This window comes from Thermobia domestica, chromosome 13 (genome assembly GCF_964235325.1).
Source record: "Thermobia domestica chromosome 13, izTheDome1.hap1.1, whole genome shotgun sequence".
In the NCBI taxonomy this organism is placed as follows: Eukaryota; Metazoa; Arthropoda; class Insecta; order Zygentoma; family Lepismatidae; genus Thermobia; species Thermobia domestica.
This window is the reverse complement of record NC_137466.1, coordinates 90,027,759-90,053,063: the sequence shown is the minus strand read 5'-3', so window position 1 is coordinate 90,053,063 and position 25,305 is coordinate 90,027,759. Positions and strand designations below refer to the sequence as shown.

Below are 25,305 nucleotides of genomic sequence, written 5' to 3'. Positions count from 1 at the left end.
CTTGAAAGCCATGGGAATGATTCAAAAGATGTCACATTGGGTTCCACATGAATTGAAAGACAGAGACGTTGAAAGACGAAAAACCATTTGCGAATTGCTGCTTCAACGACAGAGCAGAAAGGGGTTTCTGCATCGAATTATTACGGGTGATGAGAAGTGGATCCATTACGAGAACCCTAAACGAAAAAAGGCCTGGGTGAAACCAGGTGAACCAGGTCCATCACAACCAAAACGAGATATTCACTGTGCAAAGGTTATGCTGTGCATATGGTGGGATATGAAAGGTGTGGTGTACTATGAGCTGCTGCAACCGGGTGAAACTATGAATGGAGAACGTTATCGACGACAATTAATGCGTTTGAAGCAAGCTCTGGCCAGAACAGGACCAGAATGGGAGAACAGACATGATAAACTTATTGTTCAACATGATAACGCTCGCCCACATGTCGCAAAACCGGTCAAAACCTATTTAGAAAATGTCGGATGGGAAGTTTTACCCCACCCGCCGTATTCACCAGACGTTGCTCCTTCGGACTACTACTTGTTCGATTGCATGAACAACGATTTGATTGGACAGCGGTTTACTTCTTCAGAAGATATCGAAACATGGGTCTCTGACTGGATCGCTTCCAAGGATGAGGACTTCTTTCGCCACGGAATCCGTACATTGCCTGACAGATGGGCGAAAGTGGTGGCTAGCGATGGACAATATTTTTCTTAAGGTATTTATGTATTTAGTGTTTGTACTACAGCTTCAATGTGTGCGTACCAACCGCACGAATTAATTCCTAGACCAAATATTTTGTGTAAAATTAATATATCAGGTAACATAATGTGCAGTCTTTATGAAACCGTGTCCGATAGATTATTGTATGATGCCTATATGTAGATGAAGGTTCTACTTTCTCTTATTAAAACAGTTTTCTACGAATTACAATGGTATAAAGATGATTTTTAATAATAGTGAAATACGGAAAATGAATATATAGTAGATATAAATAATATAATAATATGTGATGAGTGTACTCTAATTATAATGTATAAATTGATGAACAGGCTGTTAAAACAGAGTTCGGAATTGATCTTCAATTAAACTATTATATAACTATTAATATGTTATTTGTTGAATAATGCATCATCAATTTGACATCACAAGGAATTATAGGCTGCTAGTTGACCTTCTGATATAGTATTCTTTACTGTGGGAGTCTCAATCAACATCAGAACCTAAATATGACAAAATATGAATTGTAATAACCCTTCTACATAGAAATGAAAGATGGGGTTTAACAAGTTTGTCATTTATTTTGGGCTTATATTCATAGTTTTGCACCACATCACATTGCGTCTTTTCGCTCTTGAGTTAAATTGTGTGAAATCCAACGAGAACATAACTTTTTGACACATATATAATCATAAAGAATTGTCTGTGGTTGACTCATGCCAATACCTACATGTGCCTAAATTTCACGGTATATATCACATGTCGATCACATTCAATTAACTCATGCATAGTGTTGCATGTCCTCTTACACTATAACTGTCGCTAAGTGACCTTCACGAATTACTGAGGCTGTCGCAGCCAAACCTAAATTCCTGAAATCAACGATAAATAGTTGTTTTATATAGGGTTTTATAATCAAACGTAGCCCTCATTTGACTGACACATGTTGTTGCGTTAAACCACGTCAAAAGTCATCATTGCGCGGACATGTTCTCAGGTCAAACACATTTTTTCCATGACTTTCTCACTTCAAACTGTAAAAAGCAACCATTTTTAGTTGGGAAGCTACTTGTACACATATATCATGCTTCTTAAATACAACGCTTTTCAACATACAGCAAATTCCCCAATACTTTATTCCCGAAACTTTCAGTGCAACCCTCGTGTAACCCAATCAACCCCAGAAAACCATTATGTGAATAACAATTCTTCATGATGGGATTAGCATTTACTACATTTTTAGGGCGGGGGGGATCTTTAAGGCATCGTAAAAACTTAAAAATACGTCAACAGAAGAACAGTAAAGATAAACCCAACTTAATAAGGCCGGTATTTTATTGCTCTCCCTAAATGAATAAAATGGAAATTCATGCTAGTGATACATAACTTTAAGTCTGCTGCTGAATAAGAATATCCATAAAATATATAGACATTCAGCTGAAAAATTTGTTCAGTTTATCTCTGCTACTGACAGGTTAGCTTATGTGTTGAACAATGTTGCTTATTCGTTACCAAAGGGAAGGAATGACAGAAAGATCGTTCTGACTCGAACTGCAACAACACAAACTTTCTAGGACAACAAACTGAAAAACACGACTCCTCATAGGGGCTTACAATTATATATTCAGGGAAGTCTCAAAATATGGTTTCTTGTCCACCTATTTTCGGTACTATAAGAAAACAGCTGCAGTTTAACAATTTAGACTTTTCATGAAAAGACAGAACAAAATTTTATTTGCTCTTACTTCTATATAATTACCTCGTTTGGGTTTAGGATGTGTTCTCTCTGCAACGGTGACAATCCACGACACAGGGATGACAGAAGCATCTTCACTATAGACTCCTTCAAACGGTTTTCATCGTCATTAGCCTAGAAACAAATCACAAATATAGCAAAATTTTAATTTATAGGAACATTTTGCAATATCAAAATTTACATTTATTTCGCGCTGATAATTTCAAAGAATGAAATTATTATTTTAGTTCAACATCTCATGGTTATGCCCTTTAGGCTAAAGAAGAAGGATGATTAACGGCTGGAAGTGAATGATTGTGAAACGTGCATCAAAGGCATAACGCTAGCCACTAGACTAGCAGGAAGTCAACTCCAACTCCAGAGTGATTGACAAACTTGCCATTAAACAAATATATAGAACTTGATTCAGATTCTACGATATTATTGCAAATAGCCGTAACAGTATCTTAGAATGTTTGTTTTCAACTACACCTTCTTATCAAGAAGGTTACCAATTCTTCAATTAGTATAATACAAGGGTTGGGTCAAAAGTAGTTGCAACTATTTTGTTTCTTGGAGGTGGAAAATGCAACATATACATATGAAAGGAAGAAGTGGGAACTACATCGTATCTCACATTTATTACGGTCTTGTACAGGACAATGCTGGTTTCATGGTGCAAAATACGAAGCACAGTACAGCACTGTGTACCTGTTCTACAGTCGACATGACAAATCTGGGTCTAATGGCCCTGAAAGTAGTCCCTTGCAACGTTCACCACACGCTTCCAACGATGTGGGAGGCACTGAATACCATCTGCATCACCATTTTCCACACCATGTGTGAGTCAGGTCATCTGTTGTCACACAGCATTGACAATGCCCTCTCGTGCGAAAACCTCCTACAACTTAGTCGTTCCTTGACCTTTCCTATGACATGAAAGTCACAGGGCGAAAGGTCAGGAGAGTACGGCAGGTGCTCCAATTCTTCCCATCCCCAGAGTCGCAGCTGCCGCTGTATACGCTCTGCTTTATGTGGACTTGCGTTGTCGTGGAGTATGATTGTTCTGTCCACAAGATCCGGACGTTTCTCCTAAACGCCACATCACACCTATCGCACCAGGAAGTTCCTGTAGTAATCTGCAGCAACTGTTCTATCATGTGGAACGAAGTGGCACACAACGACACCCCTGATGTCATATGCGATGATCACCATCAATTTCACGGGGGAAGGATTCTAACGGATCTTCTGATGCCTTGGTGATCCGGCATGATGCCACTCCGCAGACTGACGTTTGAGCTCCAGTTTATATGCCCTGGCCCAAAATTCATCGATGGCGATTATTCGTGACAGGAAGTGGTCTCCCTCCTGTTGCCAGTGTGCTAGGTGATCGGTGCATGTTACATATCGCATCCACCGTTGAACTTTCGTAAGTGCATGCGGTACTCACAGCGATGTGATTTTGCGCAATTGCAGCTCTGTCCGAAATATCGCGTTTCTCGATGCCACTTGCCCTCCCTAACTTCAGTAATCTATATCGTTTGTCTTCTCCCAGGAGCTGCTCGAAGACGGCACGTGCCACATCGGTCCCCACACTGACAGGTCGCCCCAAGCGTTGCTGATCACTGTTGTCACACGTTCTTGCTAAAACTTTCCTACCCACCATGCTACTGTACGGTACGGGAGGACATGATTCCCAAGAGCTTCCAACTTACGTGACATTCTCTCCCATTTCTACCTAGGAGAACGGCGATCTTGATGTATGTGCGCTGCTCAACACGGTTAACTTTCATCTCGCACGAAGCTGGCCCACAACTGATTTCACAGCGCTCTCTGTGCTACCAGCAATCACAGAGCCATCTGTTGTTGTGAATACACACTACTGCTTCCACGTACATAGCTGCAATGACTTTTGCCCCGATCCTCTTACATTAATCTATACTACGAGCTAGACAACATTCTTTTCAAACAAGCACTTCAAGTGTACACCTGAGGAATCTCCCGAAAATTTTAATCAGAATGAGCACATTTGTTTCTGTGAATTCAATTGATATTTAAGAAATTAAATGACAGACAACAAAAATTACCGGCTGGGTTCATCCAGTAAATGACATTTAGACAATACTTTAACTATAGTTAAATTTAATTAACTTCGTATTTACAATATTCTACAGAAATAAAAAAAAGAAGACAAAGAACAAGAGATACGGTATGATACACTCAAACTAGTTTACGTATTAATGACAAATAATATTATTTCATTTTCAACTTCTTAGGAACAAGGAAAGGAATAACATTCATAAGACAGAAGTAAATTAGAATAGGGCTTTTGGAATGAGTGTCAAATTTTACTGTCTTTTTGAAATCTGACAATTCTCAATCTAATCTATAATAAACGATCACATATTTGCGCTTATATCAGAGAGGAGGAACTCATTAAAACGCTCGAAAGTCGTGCGTACAAATTAAAATTATGAAAATAAAATATTTCACGGAAAATTTAAGGAGATTTTAAATATTCGGAGAAAGATTTCTAACAGAATAGTTAATGAGTTGATTTTGGGTTTAACGTCCTGTTCAAGCAACGAGGCTATACGAGACATGGACATACTGATTAACGTGGAATCCGAACCACATGAGCTTCCGCCGGAAATCGAACCCAGGTCTCCCAACAGAATAGTTAGTCGTAGCTCTTCGAATATTTATACTTATCGAACTTTTGCAACATCCTATTGACTAACGTAGCATACTTTAATAGTTACGATCCAGAACAATATGTGTGAAGTGCAGAGCTATTGCTAGGGAAGTTCTGTACCTACCCTTGAAACAGTGTGTTATGGTGGTTGTCACAATATGGGATTCCAGCTGAAAAAAAAAACTGCACTTTGCCTCCTCAGAGTTCGAGTACTTGTTTAACATATTTCAATGGTGTTTCGAGAAGTGGTAAAAAGGGGCAAGTCTTTTTGCTATAAAGCATGGAAATCTTTAAGTCATTTAATTTCTGAGAGTTTTCTATGTTCACGGAATTATACGTACCAAATAATTCATTTCTTCATTACGTGTGTTGCATTTGTTTGTTTAATAAAGTTTAGCGTCACTTTTCAGCACCGAGACAATGTGAGACATACACCAGTGAAATGCGAAGTACCATAATGCGTTCAATGCTCTCCCCGGGAAATGAACCCGGGACCCCGTCCATCAAAGGAGCGCATTCTATCCACTAGACCAGCAGGGTGAGCATGTTTGTTAAGTATTTCAAATGAATAAATGCTTTTCTGCTCGCTATTCTGTACGTTCTGCATTTTATGTACTTTATTTGTTGCACGCACTACTAAAACGTATAAGCGTTATTATCTTTTCATTTAACTCGAGAGTTAATTACGCTACTAAAGTTTACAGTTCGAGCAGAAAGAATTGTCGGTGTGGATCGGTCAGCGAATAATGTTGAATTAAACATTATATTTCCGTAAAAGTTAAGTTTGAAGTTAGATAACCGGCATCTAACATGAATCTGCTCAGGTATTGCAAATTGTTCGCTTAACGTCACCCACGACTATTGTTTACACGATTACGACGATAGTTTTTAGGTAACTAAATATGTTAAAAGTTTTACCATTAGATGATATATACATTTATTATTGATTTGACATCTATATTTTTAATTCATTCAGTATTTGCGGATTTCCAAATTACATATAAATCAAATATATCAAGTATATAGGAAAACTAAGTGTAGTTCAATATACAGGGAGGATAAATTATCAGCAATTATTCGTTGATCAACAATTTATTACTATTATGAAAATGGACTGAAACTTTGACCCATCTGCCATCTGTATCTGAGTCTCTGTTAATGTGCATGAGGGAAAAAGAAATGGAATGAAAATTTTCAGTTTAACGTCCCACGTTTATGACTTTTAGGCTATGAGAGACAGATGATTAAGGCAAGTGAATGATGATGGAACAATTGGTGGAATACCGATGCTGTCTACCACAAACTTACTTGGTAAGGGATCGAACCAGAGACCCCATGCAACAGAGGTAAGCGCTCTACCACTGAGCCGCCGTACCTCTTATGGAAAAAGAAGGCAATTGTACAAAGTCTTTACTGCTTACACTGGACGAAGGATTAGGATTACGGATCAGATTTCTAGGCTTTCGGCAGCTATGGCCATGTTAGCCCGTCATGTATATTTTTATTTATTTATTTATTTTTATTTTTTAAGACCTCTTCATTCCGCTACCATTGCCAATTACTTTTGGATTTTTTATAGGACAGTCGTAACTTTGCCTCTGCCTTTATTTTCTCTCTTTTATTTGTTTATCTTTCTCTTCTATTCGGATTTCTCTCTCAGCAAGTTGAGGTGAGGCATATTTTTCTAGCATAGCATCTAATACTTTAAAAGATGCTCTTTTATATACATTTTTTAATTCTTTAGTTTATTATATTTTGATTTATTTATTATTATTATTATTATTATTATTATTATTATTATTATTATTATTATTTTACAATAATGGAAATCCCTGTGAAAGAATTATACAATTAATACATAAGATTATGGGGGATGAAGTCTCTAGCAGATCACACTACCCGGGGAATTGAGGAGGAACATAGCGGACTGGGAAGGGTAAGTTAGATACCATCCTGGCACTTGGCTGATGTGAATGAGGAAAACCCAGGAACACCTCATTCAAAGGTGACTGTCTTGAAAACCTTTTACACATTTTTTGACATAGTATCTCTACCTGGAATCGAATCCGGGACCTACACTGAACCAAGAAACACACCTAAACCTGAATGCATATCTTAATTAGTCACATGAACCATATTTCTTCAGAAATGCAAGTATCAGTAAGACCTACGTACGATAAGTTTGATTCATAAATATATATGAATAGGCTATAGCTTTAAAGACAAAAATACAAGTGCAAAGCTTTCAAAAACTGGTTATATGTTTTTTCAAAATAAAGATTACGTAGATCACATCTATACGAGAATGGTAAAACATGATATGAACATTTGTATAGGCAAGCAAATCACAACATTACAATTAACAGGGTTCCCACCCTCTTTCCCAAAAAATTTTCCCGGGAATTTCCAGGACAAATCACCAATTTTCCAGGACTTCGAGATAGGAAGGTATAACAGGATTGCAATTGTAGGTTTAAAACTCGCAACAGTGAAATGAAAAGTACAGTAGCTATGCAATGAATATTAATGCAAGTACATATTAATACAGAATAATTAAATACACAAAGCGGAGAGTAATGGGCTTTTTTTCCCTTATAGCCACCCGATGCACCCACATCCAGCACATGTATTTTCATTCTTTCTACATGACATTTTAATTGTGCACCGAACAAATTTACAAACAACAAAAATCAATTTTTCGTATATAGTATCTTCATTGCGTGATAGTGTGACAAGATATACTTAGGGCAAAAAACGAATTATATTACGTTTTCAACTGAGTATGGAATTGTGTGATTTCCTCATCTCTAGGCATAATCTCTTTCTTCTTCAGCGAGGTTGTTCTATGGATAGCATTTGATTCTGTCAATAAAGTAAAGCACGACTTCTTCTCTGCTACATGTGCAAGCTGGTTTGCTTATGTCTCCAAAGCTTCACTTGTTTCCATCAATTTCCTTTTCTTTTTCTGCAGCTGTTGTACACTTTCATTTATTTCTTTCCTCTTGCTCTGCACTTGACTTTCTCTTTCAACAGTCCTTATTTTGTCCAGCCCTGCTATATAGCGCTGCCTTGCATGGAAGGCATGATGCAGCATTTCTTTCGTGATGTTGATTGAAGTAAGGTCTTTATGGGAAATGTTATCATACACCAATCATTTGAGGATTGGTACTGGTACAAAGCACAGTTTCTGAAGGATAGTGATAGTGAAGACAGACTAGTAGATGAAAGAAGAAGAGAGAAGTTCTGCCAGCAAACCACCCTGTTGGGAGAAAGAAAATCCACCAACCACCCACATATGCAGGATCATGACAAATTAATACTCAGCTCAAAAACAGGAATAGCAAACAAAAATAGCAATCAATTAAAATTTTCATTATAATTATGAAAAATAAAAATCTGACATTTAGTATTTCTGTAAATTTCACGGACAGAAATGCATTTTCAAGGACATTTCCAGGATATTTCCAGGACAAAATCAATTCAAGGACATTTCCAGGTTTTCCAGGATTTCCAGGACGAATGGGAAACCTGAATTAAATTTAAAATATTTTCAGTTCAATGGAGAAAACGAAATATATAATTGCTAAATAGAAAAATTTTTAATTAAGTCCTTATGAACTTCTTCCAGTATACGGATCTTAGTGTGTCCAACTACCAGAGCAAAAAATCAGAAAATAGACAGAAAGTGACATATAATGTTTTGCTATCTTGTATATATTTAATACAAAAAGGCTGTGATTTGCGTACCTGTACAAATGTATATAGGTTTTCCCATCTCATATAGACACATCATGTTCTGAAAGTTATTATTATATATATTATGAATAAGAAAGTACATACATAGAATAATATTTTGACGTTTGTGATAATATGTATCGATAACGTTATATTTCTCTTATATACTTTATACACCGTATGTTATCACTGGAAATTAGCAGTAAAAAATAAAACTAAAAACAGATCGATATTATCAACTCTATCAAAATGCAAATATTGTTACAGATTCAATTCAGAATTCAGACTATAAACACAACAGGCTTCAATTATCCACTAAATTCAATAAAAAGTCCAAAGAGTATCAGTAACTGACTTTCACAACGATATTAACAGTAAACAGTATTTTTAACTATACAATTTATATTCGTACAGAAATATAAACACTGACATGACATGATAAACTCTTTATCTGATAAGCAAATCGTAGTTGATAATTATTATGATTACAATAGCTGAAATTCATATTCACAGAAATAATTTGTCATTTCTCATTTGGAGAAACTAAAACACACACTTAAAAAGACTGCACAATAGTACGAACGTTAGATGGAAAATCTCGCTGTTACCTACTTACCAACTCAAGCCATGTATTCACACTTATTGCTGTTTCTATGTTTTCCACATAATGCCACCAATGTTGTGGAACATACAGTACATCACCAGGATTCAATGTAACAACGTAAGCCTCAACTTTATCTAATGAACTGCCTGTTAAAAGAATTAAAATGAAGTAAAGATAGGATAAGTTTAATCTGGTGAAATAAATAAGCAGTGGAAGAAATAAAAATGACAAACGAAGCATGTTTTTGATCAGTGGTTAAATTAAGGAGAACACACAGATATTTATAGCAGTATCTCAAGTGGCTTAAATAATCATCAATGTACAATAGTGCGGACTGCAAGACGAAAGAGAAGCCATTTTCGTATTAGATAATGTATTTAAAAAGTGAATAAGTACTTAAAACCTTACGTAGTAATGTAGTTTAAAAAAAAAAAAACGGATAGTAGATGGATATCTATTTTTTTCTTTCCTGATATCTATCATCTTTGTCCAGCAACCAGTTTTTGAATGAATAGGGACAAGAGGCTCGCATTACGGATTTTAAGAATAGAGGTCAGATGAATGCCTTTTAACCTGGATCCCGCTGGGAACTTGTTTATTTTCATACGTGAGAAAAGATGTTCACACTGATGTATACTGCCAAATATAGAAATCAAGTACGATACAAATTTGTGGGTTTCTAGGATCCGCGCAGGCAAGTATCTGTAAAATTCGAGAATACCCATTTCACTGAATTGTTGCATTAAATTTGAGTTGCACTGAATTTCTATTAATTCCATTTGTAAATAGGCTGACAATTTCTCAGCGTCCGTTGAAAAAGTGGCAGAAAACAGGAAGAGATAATCTTCGATGCGTTTAATATCGAGGAACCTTTCTTCGAATTCAGTCTTCAAACGCTGAAGCTTCTCAGCAACGTTTTGCACAAGAGCCTCCCTTTAACTTGTTTTCTACTTACAAGTTGGACCGTAGGTAAAGTCTTCGTTTTTCAACTGTTTCTTCAAGAACAGTAACTCCCATTCGAATGTGATTACCTGATCACTTGTGTTCGTAATATTGATAATTATATTTTTCCTTGCAGTTTGAAATTCAAATTTGACAATTCGTAATATCAATTATAAAAGAAAGATTTGGTAATCACAAGGGCCCACCAGTAAGGTATATCGTTCTTTGATTTCCAAACAATAGCGAATTTCGTCTCTCAAGTTCTAGAACCTTTCAAGAACCGTGAAGCAGGACAACAAACAGACTTCCGTGTAATAGGGAAGTCCACAATATAGCTTTCTAAATCTTCCAAGAAAGCAGAAAATTGCTGATGGTTTACGGCATGAGATCTAATGAAGTAAATTGGCGCGCACGCACGCACACACACACACACACACACAAAATGTATATATGCCGCAGAAAACTTAGTCACGAGCGGCGAGTTTGACATGCCCATGTATAATAATCTATATTTTAAATTGCAGCATAATAAGTAGTTTATTTGGCAAGGCTTGGTGATTAGAATAAATCACAAACGCTATTCGCAGCAGCAATTAGCCTTTCGGTTGAAAATGACAACCATTTAAAGTATTTGTGTTACATTATATTGTGTGCCTTATATCTTCTTGTTACCAATTTTGTCCTATATTAATCACTACAATATTATCACTCATTGCAAGATGACCCATTTCTTCGTAGAAAGAGATTAAAGGCTAGCAATTTTGTAAGATTAGAACCAAATTATATATTCTTTAGGAAGGGAAAGCACACCGTGTCGAATGATAACATGATAACGCACATAAACAAACTGCATCAAATGTAATGTCATTAAATAATAATAATAATAATAATAAACAAATGCAACATCGCAATCTCACTAAAAAAATAACAGTAAGACAAATAATAACAGTAACAGCAATAATAAATGAAAATAAATTCACATTCTGTAGTGATCTGTACTGATTTCAATGTTAAATTTTCAACTGTCTAAACACAATTAATAGCACTAAAGAATAAACTGTCTTGAACTTAATTTACTTTTAAAACTAGAAAAGACGAAAGTCAGATTGGTTTCTTACCAGCTACAAGTTCAGGAGATGGTGAAAAGAAATTAATGCTACTATACACGCTAGACTCCTCGTATGGAATCCTGGTTGGTTGCAGAAGCCCAGTACATTTTGGCGGAAAAAGGTACCACAACTTTCTGAAATAAACCGACATTTCAATAAGACACAGAAAATCTGTTTAAAAATTTACACAATCCTTTTACCACACCTATTACTCAACTTCGTGCATTAATAATATATCAGTGTACATGGGCGTCCGAAGAAAATTTTCTAGAGGGGCCCATCTCCCTGGTTGCTATATTACGTTCGGTATTTTTTTTTTATCTGTATTAAGAAAAATCTTAAGAAATTACACTGTACATCTAGTAAAGGCGCGCATTATATGCTAGTGAGGGAACGGGAAACTAGAAACAATACAGACAGGAAAAGAAGGCAAAAAGATCTAAGGCAACGTCTCCGCCGAAAATTTATATATTGATATGTTATCTAAACGGAATTGTTGTCCAAAGCAATAGAAACAGCAGCTAGATTTAACAATTACTTTTTAAAAATCCTGCATTTAAAACCACTGATATATTAGCGTGTCTTATGAGTGTGTAACAGCGACAAAGTCAAAATTAACGGAACACGCACCAGCATAGGAACTAAACTGGGCAAAATAACACAAGTGAAACAACACCTTTGAAACGGCCAGTCAAAACATCAATTTTCTGGATCTAACAAAACAAAGATCATTTGGTGAATGTACTGTGCCAACTACCACATACAGGAGAAAAAGCCATAATGATTTGGGATTGATTAGAGAATAAAATTTCAAGATAACTGATTCACTAAACACAGAGAGCTATTTAGAAATTTCACAGAAACAAACTATATTATCTAGGGCCAATATTATGGACCTAAATTTGTTTAAGCCATATCCGATACACTCCTCCAAATTATACAAGAATTCTATGAGAAAGCAACAATACTATAATGTATCACAAACTACGGATTGAGCCTCACTCACTGGAACTTTGCCCTGTTTAATTAGTTGGACATGGATTAGATGCGCGAATGAGCAAATCATTGCCCTATTTGTGCAACTAGTTGTGGAAATATTTAGTTCGTTCAATAATGATTGGCACTCCCCCCTATAACTGGTGCCAAGTAGCAGTTTGAAATGTTTGTTGATGTATGCATTAAGATAGACTACAGTACTATCAAATCCCACTAAATGGTTTTGTTTCTTTCTGTAGGTAGCATATTGTAGCAGCAGTTGTTCCAACTTGCCAGGACTCAGGTGGACAGCGAAAAGACAGCATGGAAGCAGACACACATGGGCAACGGTGAACAGTGTGGTTTCTCTGGAGGGAAGGAGTGAATACTTCAGCCATCCACAACAGATTATTAGCCGTATGTGGGGACACACACCAAGTCGCAGATCCGTGATTCGTTGGGTATCCGAATTCAAAGAAGGCAAAGACAGTGCTGCAGAAAACAAAAGCACTGGGCGTCCTGCAGCTGCACGCACACCAAGCAATGCCGCGCGAGTGAATGATTTGATAATTGAGCACAGGAGAATCACGTTTGGTGAACTAGAGAAAGAAACACGTCTATCACGGGGTTCCCTCTACACTATCATTCATAAGGATTTGAAGCTGCACAAGGCATGCGCACAATGGGTGCCTCATGACCTCACCGTTGCACAGAAAAGAAAGCGTGTGGAGATTTGCCAGCACTTGATGCAACAGTACAGTGAAAATCCGATCGAGTTCTTTGAGCATCTGGTCACCGTCGACGAAACTTGGTTCCTCTACGAGACTCCAGAAAAGAAACGCCAGTCCATGGAATGGAGGCATACTGGAAGCCCTCGTCCCAAGAAGGCACGGAGGGAATATTCATGCGGAAACAAATGGCGACCGTTTTCTAGGGTCAGGAAGAGATACTGCTGGTGGAATGGCACCCTCCCAATACGTCCATCGACAGTGAGGGCTACTGCAGTTCACTGCATAGACTCCGCCAACGCATCCAAAAACGCCGACAAGGAAAATGGGGCCGTGGCGTTCTTCTCCAACACGACAATGCACGACCACATGTCATTCGCCAGACAACTGCCACAGTGCATGAACTAGGGTTTAGTGTACTGCCGCATCCTACATATTCGCCAGATCTGGCTCCTAGCGACTATGCTTTATTCGACACTATGAAAGAGGGCACGAGAGGTAAAAAGTTCAACACAAATGATGAACTCCACGCATTTGTTAGCCAGTGGCAGAGAGATACCCCCAAAGAATGGTTTGCTACACAAATAAGGAAGCTTCCAGAACGGTGGCAAAGGTGCACAGACATTGCTGGGGAATAGCTCTAAAATAAACTGTAATAGTTTATTCAATAAATGGTTCCTGTGAAAACAAATTAATTATAGTGGCAATCATTTCTAAACGCCCCAAGTATATGCGAAGAATGAAATGCTTTGAGCTGTAACTTGTGACACCTCATTAAAACAATGCCTGCTACTTTTATGATAGAAATCCAAACAGAGGTAGACATTTAAATGAGTCAAAATCTAATTATAGTTACATTCATACCTGATTTGTGTTGCCAGTTATTCCTTAGATTTCACGTATAAATATATATTCTTTTCATGAAAGCTTTGTATACGAGGACTTCCATTACTATGAATTTCGACAAGTTTTCGAACTTTTGAGCGGTTGTATACATGCATTTCTGAGATGCAACGACTGCTCACAAGAAGTCTATTTTCATTTAATCATTTGTTGCAGTTCGCTTTTCAGTGGACTGTACCATTCTAATTTTCACATGTTTTCATAAACATAAATACGTAGATACTCTGCATTGGGAATCTTATGGTTTATTTTCTAAAGGAAGCATTGTGGCCTGCTTATTCCTAATCTGCGCCAGCGGATGAACATTATTTCCGCTGACAATGTCCCACTTTACACTACGCATGAGCGTATTGTTACAGGTATTTAGGCTTGCTTCTCAGACAATAAATTTCACTTATTAAAGTTAATCGGGGTCCAGAGGACAGTGATGAAGCCGGCTGGACATGTAAAGCAGGAGTATGTTACTAATAAACATGCTAGAGAACAGAATGAATAATCATGCTGCTAGACTAGGCCTACGTATATATATATCCTGTATGACAGGTTGGTTTATTTCTATAGCATTTTCCTCTATAAAAAGTAGACATTTAGTTTCAAATAGAGCTTACAGAGTTTCTGATATGATTATTAGGGTTAAATTATTGTCTTAATAATAATAATAACAACCGAGAACCTATAAAGATTAATTACATACATGCCTGTCTGCCATAAATGGGATTTCGGAAGAAGGGAAGTTTGGTAATTCAAATTAAATATAAAATTTATAATGTGCATACGTAATATTAATAAATTTGGGTTGCTAAAATCAATGATAATAGCTGTCCCATTAGTCGGGAGGCACAATCTGGAAAAGTCGCCAAAATAAGGAGTTGGTTCAATCCAAAGGAGTAAAAGCAACCGATGGTTCTAAATCACCAAGTCCTCTATCCAGATCATTTCTAGACCGCCGGTCGCTTGATACGAGCGGAAGTTTCCCCCGTACATCCCCCTCCCCTCTACTGAAGCTAAAAAAAAGAGCGTTTCTAATAAAGGGCCATATCTCCGACACTAATCAAGACATTAATGAATTTCTTTTTCCAGTTTTATCTGTAAGATATTCTTTACAATTTTGTCTATTCATGCTTTGGATAGACCCAACGGTTTTTTCGGAAAATTTAACATAAACATTAAAAACTGCCATATTGTGTCTTTAATATTTTCTTTTTTGCTCTGTATCTCCCCAATCAGTTGAGATATGGAGAAAACATTCCTAATGTAATTTGTAGAGCATTAAATTATCTTTCCAACGGTACCAATATTGTTAGGTTTACCTCAAGAAGTAGCAGTACAGCGAGGTAAGTTTGAAGGCAAGTGCGCTTTGATTCAAATGCTGGTGCTTTGAATGGCACCACTGAATTTCAGCTCACGTCAGTCAATAAAGGTTTTGTTTCCGAGATAAAAGCTGATTTTTTCCCAATATTTGAAGAACAGTTCTCACCCTTCTCCCTTGAGCTCTCCTGCACTGTCATGATCATTTCTAGATCTCCGATCACTTGATACGACCCTACGCTACGGATCACAAAATTTTGAGATAAGTAGAGATGTCTTTTATAGTGTTAAAATCCATTTACAGTTGATATTCAGGATGGTTCCGATTTTTTAACTCTATTGGTATGCGGTACTTCCACCGGTCGTTGAAAATAATTCGTTATCTCTTTAACAAAAATGTTTATCTTACCATAATGAAAATGCAGAAAATATAAATAATGTAAGAACATATGTAAAGATGTCTTAAGTGAGGGCAAACACTATTTACAGACGATATACAGGGTGATTAATAACATCACTGTACACCTGAAGAGTATTTCTAAAATCAAGAATGGGTCTGTATTTTCTCAATGGTCACTTTACAAAATGGTTTTGCAGAAACCTCAATTACTATATTTGTATATAATTTGTGAGAATATTACATCGAACTTCATTAAATATTTACTAGTTATGGAAACAAGCAGAACTATAATAATATTCTACATTATCATATCAAATCTGCGGAAAATATTTGCAAAATTATTTTTTTCTTTAGTTTTTTGAATCCTCATCAGATGAATCCTTTTCTGGTACAGAAGTATTTATAAGTGAGTTTTAACACTTGTTACCATTGCAGCTACAGGTTGTAATGCATTCTACTGAAGCCCACACACACTTGGAATTGTTTATTTGCACATATATTTACATGTACAAGACTTCAACTCTTTAGGTATAGATTTCTGAGTGGTCAATTTGGGCACCAATTTTCCATTCGTAGTTAGCCAACTAAAATATTCGAGTTGAAGGAAGTCAATATTCCAGTCGTTGGCGTGCCGCCAAATGCATGTTTGAAGGTGTGTTCGCTTGATGTGGAGCATTAGAGCATCCTTCACTGGTGGAAGATGGTCTGCTTTCTTGTGACCGGCCAAATCAGCGCAGACAGCACTGATCAAAGATTTTTGTGAATCGGTGTAGAGATTTACCACAAATTCTTCTGCACGTGCTATCGTCTCATCATCCACATTACGAGATCCTAAGTTACTTAGCAAGTGTAATTTTTGAAAATATACATTCCATGCTTTTTTTCCAATTTCTGTGAACTGGCTGGTGGTGATTTGGCGGATATTTTTAAAATGTGGGCTAAACTTTCTAAACAGGGCGTGCTCACGAATTGATTATTTGTTCTACCGTTACAGTCCATGTTCTATTGAAGGAGAACCAATATTTAGGCGAACAGCAAGTACTTACTGAGTGATTCGGAGAAGTATTGAAAGTCGAGATTGTCCACTTCCTCAGCAGTAGAAATGTTTTATTGATTTGCTTCAAAACAAATCTGACTTCGCAAACAAATCTTTCTCTTTTTAGAGCTAAGTTCTGTAGGCAAACATTGAAAGACGAACAGTTAGTTATCACATCAGGTGGATTTACAGACTTGCTTCACGTGGAGTCATCACAGAGAGAAGACCTACCATTTCTGAAATCTAATCATGAATAGGCTGATACGAGGATAATACTTCACGCATACCACGCTTCCAGCTGCAGTTATAACCAGCTGCTCATTGACTGCAAAGTCACAGATGTTATTCCTGTTTTCCTTATACAATTTTTAAAACAATTAAGGGAGAAGAAATATGGATGTTTACTAGAACAGCAATAAAATTACAGTGGAGGATGCTCTAATGCTCCACATCAAACGAGCACACCTTCAAACATGTATTTGGAGGCACGCTAGCGACTGGAATATTCACTTCCTTTAACTCGAATATTTTAGTTGGCTAACTACGAATGGAAAATTGGTGCCCAAATTGACCACTCAGGAATCTATGCCTAAAGAGTTAGTCTTGTAGATGCAAATATATGTGCAAATAAACAATTCCAAGTGTGTGTGGGCTTCAGTAGAATGCATTACAACCTGTAGCTGCAATGGTAACAAGTGTTAAAACTCACTTATAAATACTTCTGTACCAGAAAAGGATTCATCTGATGAGGATTCAAAAGACTAAAGAAAAAAATAATTTTGCAAATATTTTCCGCAGATTTGATATGATAATGTAGAATATTATTATAGTTCTGCTTGTTTCCAGTAATTAGTAAGTATTTAATGAAGTTCGATGTAATATTCTCATAAATTACATACAAATAGAGTTATTGAGATATCTGCAAAAACATTTTTTAAAGTGACCATTGAGGAAATACAGACCCATTCTTGATTTTAGAAATACTCTTCAGGTGTATAATGCTGTTATTAATCACCCTGTATATAATCTGTAAATGGTGTTTGCCCTCACTTAAGACATCTTTACATATGTTCTTACATTATTTATATTTTCCGCATTTTCATTATGGTAAGATAAACATTTTTGTTAAAGAGATAACGAATTATTTTCAACGACCGGTGGAAGTACCGCATACCAATAGAGTTGAAAAATCGGAACCATCCTGAATATCAACTGTAAATGGATTTTAACACTATAAAAGACATCTCTACTTATCTCAAAATTTTATGATCCTTAACGTAGGGTCGTATCAAGTGACCGGAGATCTAGAAATGATCATGACAGTGCAGGAGAGCTCAAGGGAGAAGGGTAAGAACTGTTCTTCAAATATTGGGGAAAAAAATCAGCTTTTATCTCGGAAAGAAAACCTTTATTGACTTACTTGAGCTGATATTCAGTGGTGCCATTCGAAGCACCAGCATTCGAATCAAAGCGCACTTGCCTTCAAACTTACCTCGCTGTACAGCTACTTCTTGAAGTAAACCTGACAATATTGATACCGTTGGAAAGATAATTTAATACTCTACAAATTTCATTAGGAATGTTTTCTCCATACCATTGGGGAGATACAGAGCAAAAAAGAAAATATTAAGGACAAAATATGGCAGTTTTTAACGTTTATGTTAATTTTTCCGAAAAACCGTTGGGTCTATCCAAAGCATGAATAGACAAAATTGTAAAGAATATCTTACAGATAAAACTGAAAAAAGAAATTAATTAATATCTAGATTAGTTTCGGAGATATGGCTCTTTATGAGAAACGTTCATTTTTTAGCTTCAGTAGAGGCGGAGGGGGATGTACGGGGGAACTTCCGCTCGTATCAAGCGACCGGCGGTCTAGAAATGATCAGGATAGTGGACTTGATTTAGGACCACCGATTGCTTTTACTCTCTCGGGTTGAACGAATCCTAATAGCACGTGTTCTGCCTCCCGACTACAGGGGGCACTATGACGTCTGGTGCAGTGAAAAGAAAGTAGAGGTAACCTAAGTTGATTAGGTAGGGCTGTAAAAGGGACAATTTGGCCGTAAACCTTGTTAAAATTAAGATCAGGACAATCTTAGAATCGTTTGGAAAACTGAGTACTTGCCAATCAATCGTTAAAAACTAAAATTTAAATAATTATTCTCCATGGGAACTTCTTGAAGATCATGGGTAGCCATCTTGATACTAATCCGTGAATTTGAGTAAAAAAGGGAACATTGCTGTTTAGAAAAACTTTTCCATAATAATGTTGAATTTACAGGAGGATTTTAAGTTTCCTAAGATGAGCAACTAAACTCGTCTTGTCTGCACACAAGTCTAGGTAGGCCTATGGAGGTGGTTCAAATTTATCGGTAACATGTCTATGACAATACATCCATGTCCTCTGAACATAGTCATCCATCTTATTATTCTTAAAATTGAATACGTTATTGAATAGTCTAATTGGGCACAGTTAACTCAGAAAATTCGTGAATTAAATTATTATGGCAGTTATACGCGATGATTGAATTTTGCTCCGAATGCTGCTAATTATAATGGAAAATAAACCTTAGCAAGGATAACTGCAAATGTCTCATTTGCTACTATTGTGGTTTGCAAATAGCTACGCAAATGAGTAGACGTACGTTGAATAGCGATAATTTATTGTAATAGTTTATATACAATGAAATACATTTTTTTAAAAAAAATATATAGATAGTTGGCATTGGAGAATAACAATAATTGGAATGTAAATGTAACTGCTTATTGTCTAAATTATAATCTTTCTCTTACAATTAATAACAATAGCTTCGAATAGATATATATATATTATCTTGAGTGTTAAAAGTAAAAATTCGTTGAAGTTAACACATTTAAAATGGTCTTATCACATTACACATATTGCCACAATATTAAGAAAATTATTATATAAATTTATTCAATTACGAAATACATAGATTATCTGTAGCTATCATATTGGTTCCAAAATAAACATATTTTTTGTTCTCTTGTATCTTCTGTTGATATTTGATTGTTGCTGTTAAACGAAAGAGAAATAAATGTATTACTAACATTTAAATCACTTATTCATTGGCACAAGAAAAAAATCTGAATAAGAGAGTATTTTATAGGATGGCTGAACACAGACTTAGGAACAATGTATTTATAAGATTTCTTGTCAGAATGCCATTATTGCAAGTTCCGGAAATAATAGATAAATAATTTTTCTATTTTCTTTCTACATTGATAACCGTTGAGCATAACAATAACAATAATAAATAATAGTATATTTATTTTATGGTGTAAGAATTTGTAACTATGGAGATGAACTAAATTATCTAATTCCACTCCGGCTATTAGAGTGTAATAAAGTGGCTTTACACAGCCAGGATTCATAAAATGATTTTTTTTCTTTCTTTCTTTGAGAAGCAGTAATGTAATACATTTGATGTGTCGTTCGCAAGCAAAGTTTCCAAAATACATATAGTTTTGTAGGGAAATCATAGAACCTGGTAATTTTCAGTGATTCCTACCTATTCTTTATATCACATACGGTAAAGGTTCGACATACAAATACATACCTGCCATACAGTTGGGCCACTAAATTGCATCCATACGTATCAATATGACACGGAGTATGAGCTCCTTCACTGCCGATCCACAACGTTGATTCTTCAGATCCTCGTTCAGGAAAACCAAGATCATTCCAGTTGGTCAACTGAAAATAATTTTAAGCAACTTTATACTGAGATTATAATCCACATTCTATCCACTCTTAGATCAGTACTCGCTTGAAAGTAAAGAAAAAAAAAGTGCTGAGTTGCCCGAATTCAAAAATTTGATTGACAGTACCGTTGTATTCCAAGTGTACATATAAAAATTGTATGCGCATATACTATCTTCCTCTAGCATGAGTTTTCAAATCATTATAAATGATCATACTGGTCACGAAGACGGTGGAGTAGGGCGACAAAATTATTCGTTTGTCTGTATTAGGTGTAAATCTTACGGATTGTAAACAGTAACTAAAGCATTTTTTTCCCTTTTTGTTTTACCTCTTAAAAAAAGAAACCTACACAATGTTCACATCCAAGAACATTAAAAAAATCTTTGTTAAAGTTAGATTTCTAAGCTAACTTGACAGAAAAGTCTTACTCAGTTTCTAAAAATACCTAATAACATCCTCGTCAAGAATGCCACCAGGAAAAATTAATTATAAGGAAAGAATTTGCTTGGTATAACTAGGAAATTGATACATTACGCCTGAGTAATATTCGAAATTTCACTATTTTCCAATGTCTATAAGTTTAAAATTCCCTCACACCGCCAGATTCAAAATCAAATCTTGGAACAATGAGTAATAGAACCTGAAAGTATGTGTTATACAGACAAAGAAACACTTAGATTTTGCAACGTGATACTAACATATCTTACTTGATAACTGAACGCAGCAAACAATTTATTTGAGCAAGCACAAGCGAATTTCTGCTATACAATTCTACATGTCTTTATGTGTTGGTTTGTTCCGTTATAATTTTCGTACAATTTATCCGATTTTAATGAAAATTAGTGGTGTGTTTTCTTTAAAGTTTACGAAATTCGAATGTTTTGCGTTCAAATTCCTCAAGAATAGGATAGTATAATTTTTAACGATAAGTCCCATTAATATATATATATATATATATATATATATATATATATGAAACGCATTAATTTTATTATAAGAATTTGATCTGACGTAGATGTTTTAATATATATATATATATATATATATATATATATATATATATATATATATATATATTATAAATAATAAAAAAATGAAATGAAATTAATTTTAGGAAGAAAAAATCCTATTCATGATGTTTTCCTTTTAGAACATAATTGTCGGTTTATCCATACCCCACTGAATAGATGCTCGAAGAGTAGTGTGGCCTCACCACCATTCGAGCATCAACCCAATGCAGCATAGAATAACCATAATGGCTTAGAAGGACTAGCTCAAATTTTGACCAGATGAAATCCATCGAAAGTTTATGATATTTGTTCTCTTCTGGACTGTTGAACTTTTATTATCTAACTATTTATAAAATTTTAGGTTGTTAATTCCAAGATCTTGCTGAAGTGACACCCAGCATCAAAATCTTCGAGTTTTATTCAATTGAATAATATCATTAAGCTTATTTACAGCACATCAACATGAACGCAATATCAACCAATCAACTGTATATAAAAGAATGTAACGTTATTGTAACCACTACTACAATCTAAAGCCTAGTTCAAGGGAAGGCCTGACTATTGCCAATACGTAACGACCGCCTCCCTTGAACTCACCTTCTTGATCCCTGATTCGAAGTCCTAGCAACTTCGAAAGGAACCAAGAAGGGAATTCTTCGCGCAACGGAAATATAAAACGAAAAACGGAAAAAGAAAAAAAAAGAATGAAGAACCAGAAACTTATCTCCGGCGAATGCAGATTAGAGGAAAGAGTACCAGCTCCAGTTAATTAATCCCTTTTAATAAAGCTTTACCTTGAATCTATGTATATTTTTATATTTACCTTGATTTGTCTTAAGTACTTTAGGAAAAAAAAAAGACATATTCATTTCTTGATATGGTTTATTAACAATGCTTCAATTCTTACTGTCGTTGTAATTAACCAAAATATTACAATCAGCGTAAGGTGCCTTGACACATATACTATAACCTATAGACATAAAAAAAAATACAATTAGAATTCTGTCTGTCAGCCTCATATCAAATTAGTTTACAATATAAACCATTATCAGATTTCCATTGTTCATCTTTCATAACAGAACTGTCAGTAAACCAATAGTTGAAGTAGATTGTACTGTAAGAGTTAGACACAGTTACTTGACACTTCGTCACACCAATTAAGAGAAACACTTGTATTTTAGTCACAGGAAATTGAATAAACGTTTAAGAATTTCACATCACTCATCATATGTACGGCACAATAACAAGAACAGAGTGATTCTCGCCTGAACGATCGCCCGCTGAAAGAAGTGTTACCGCTTCCGGTTCAGTTCAGGTGCCAAAGACCACAACCGACGAAGGAACGGAGGAAATATTTACTGAACCTCCCCGTTCGGCAGCTCCAACCATGGGCGCATTTTACTACCAACTTAATGTCATAATATTAACGGAGTCAAATATTATACACCTGACGTCTCAGACACCACTTCAGCATGATCGAACTCCTGTTCACACATTTCACGCAGCGCAATATGCCGTAGCAGCTTAGATAATAACGTGTACAGCCGAACATTCACTGGGCCGACACAGCAACTAGTGATTTGGACGTTTAATAATAGTGTTCCCTTCCGGGCGGACAAATTAGACGGACAGTATAGACAGTAGATAGTAGATGGACAATCTGAATTTGGTAGACAATGGACAAGATGGTATATAGCACACTTAATAGACGACGATTGGACAAGATATTTATGTATTGACTAGATAAACGTTGGACAAATGGACGAGAAAATATATATATATATAGACAGACAGTTAACTGACAGATAACGATTGGACTTAACGTAGCTTGGAATGTCAACAAACTCAACGAGACGAGCAAAGTTAAGCTTATTTACTTTAACATAGAATAACCCGAGTCAAAACTTTGGAGACATGTAGACACTATCTAAAACAACCTCTGTAAGGTGGCAACCTCACCAATATAACCATCTGAACCTATAGCAAATAGCGAGGAGCACTGGTAAACACCATCAATCTATGATATACGTCACTTAAACTGGAGCTTTAACAGTAGATAATAAACAAGTAAACTGATAATGCGGTTTAACACAAGACTTAATAGACATCACAGCAGAGAGAGAGAGAGATTAACACTACGTATGATTTACATGATGAGAGGGCTGGCTAAGACTATTCGAGGCCGCGCCCCTTTGGGAGAAGGTTCCTCCCATAGGAACTCTTTACTCGGACATCGTGTCGTGTGTAAGATACAATCGTAAACTATACATTTTAATACCCACAAATATTATTTTGTACATCTGGAGAACACCAGTGCTTTAATTTCGTTATCTCAACTTTAAATAATCCACTATAGCTCTCTATTTTAACTCTGATAGGCCACTATAGCTCTTAAGAAGAAATAATAGTTTCATTTAGTACAATCTTGTTCCGTAATAACTTATTTGAACTAAATATATATCCATTAACTTCCCACGGTTCTAGTTTTAAAATTCAATATTTCCAATAAAGAAAGTTAAATTCACTTCACTTCGATGTTCCAATGCAGAACAGTCAACGTAGATAGACTTAAAGTTAGTCACATTACCTGGAATGCAGCCACAAGAGAAAGAAAAATGCCATTATCACTGCATAACTCCGAGGACGGACAAAGGAATCACCATGTGCTTAGCTGGCCTCCCCTCTTTACATTAGAATTATTTGCGTCTCATCCACAACTCAGGAAGAATAATATTCTTTTAGGTGGCTTGACTCCTTCGAGAATCTTGTTATACAGAATAGAACTACGAAATAACTTTCAACACTTCAAATAATTAAATTTCTTCCACCAAAGAAAGAAAGCACAAAACACAAGTTTATCCGGCGTGGGTGAAGTACACAGTATATATAAAAACAGTCATTTCACCGCGTCGCTTCTCTCTCATTCTCTCTGTCGGAAATTTCGGTGAAGTTTTTACCAACACTTTGTTACATGAAATAAAGATAATTTACACTAAATACAAACATTAATGAACAAAATATATAGAAAAGAAAAAATACTACAACATTACTTCAAACTCGAAATCAATGTTAGACACTGGCCTCATTCCGTAATGCCCCTATGCCTGTATATTCTCTTACTCTGTGGGACTCAAAAGAAGAAGAAGAAGAACATTGGCACAACAGACTCAAGAGCAGTTTACCACGAAAACCACCGTTCAAACACAACAAAATCTGCATAACAAAGCAATGTTTGCGAAAGAATAATAAACATAAGAATACTTTAAATTGTGCTATTATAAAAATACGATAATAATATGAGTAATATAATCCAAATTCACATTGAGCCTATTAACTTGTCTGTAACAAACAAGGTATGTTACATTATTCAATTTGACCAATAAAAATTCAATTATTCGCATATCTTTTATTTCAACTTCATATTTATTAAACAACGACACTCCTTCATTTCATAAGGAGTCATTTCCAAGAACAAAAAACCTTTTATGAAATTGAAAAGGCAGAAAATTCTCATGATTATTCCTACCCACAGTGTACAGTATACAGTTGAGGTCTAATTCCATACTCCGTTGAGCGTGATAAATTTATATTTCCATTTGATAACCAAGCAATAACAAAATATTATTCTTATTCTTATAATGCCGAACTCATGGCTTCAACATATTTATCAT

General features: G+C 35.8%; 1 protein-coding gene across 5 annotated transcripts in view; it reads right to left on the bottom strand.

The window, feature by feature from the left end:
* The window catches only part of HSPBAP1 (HSPB1 associated protein 1), a 69,778-nt gene that overhangs the window by 5,662 nt on the left and 38,811 nt on the right, over window positions 1-25,305 (bottom strand). For all 5 annotated transcript variants that reach the window (XM_081736052.1, XM_081736056.1, XM_081736053.1 and 2 more), the window contains 4 exons: window positions 20,479-20,615; window positions 11,554-11,678; window positions 9,506-9,639; window positions 2,484-2,594 (listed from right to left, as the gene is read on the bottom strand). In XM_081736052.1, the coding sequence (XP_081592178.1) occupies window positions 2,484-2,594; window positions 9,506-9,639; window positions 11,554-11,678; window positions 20,479-20,615 (507 nt within the window). The remainder of the gene's footprint in view (window positions 1-2,483; window positions 2,595-9,505; window positions 9,640-11,553; window positions 11,679-20,478; window positions 20,616-25,305) is intronic.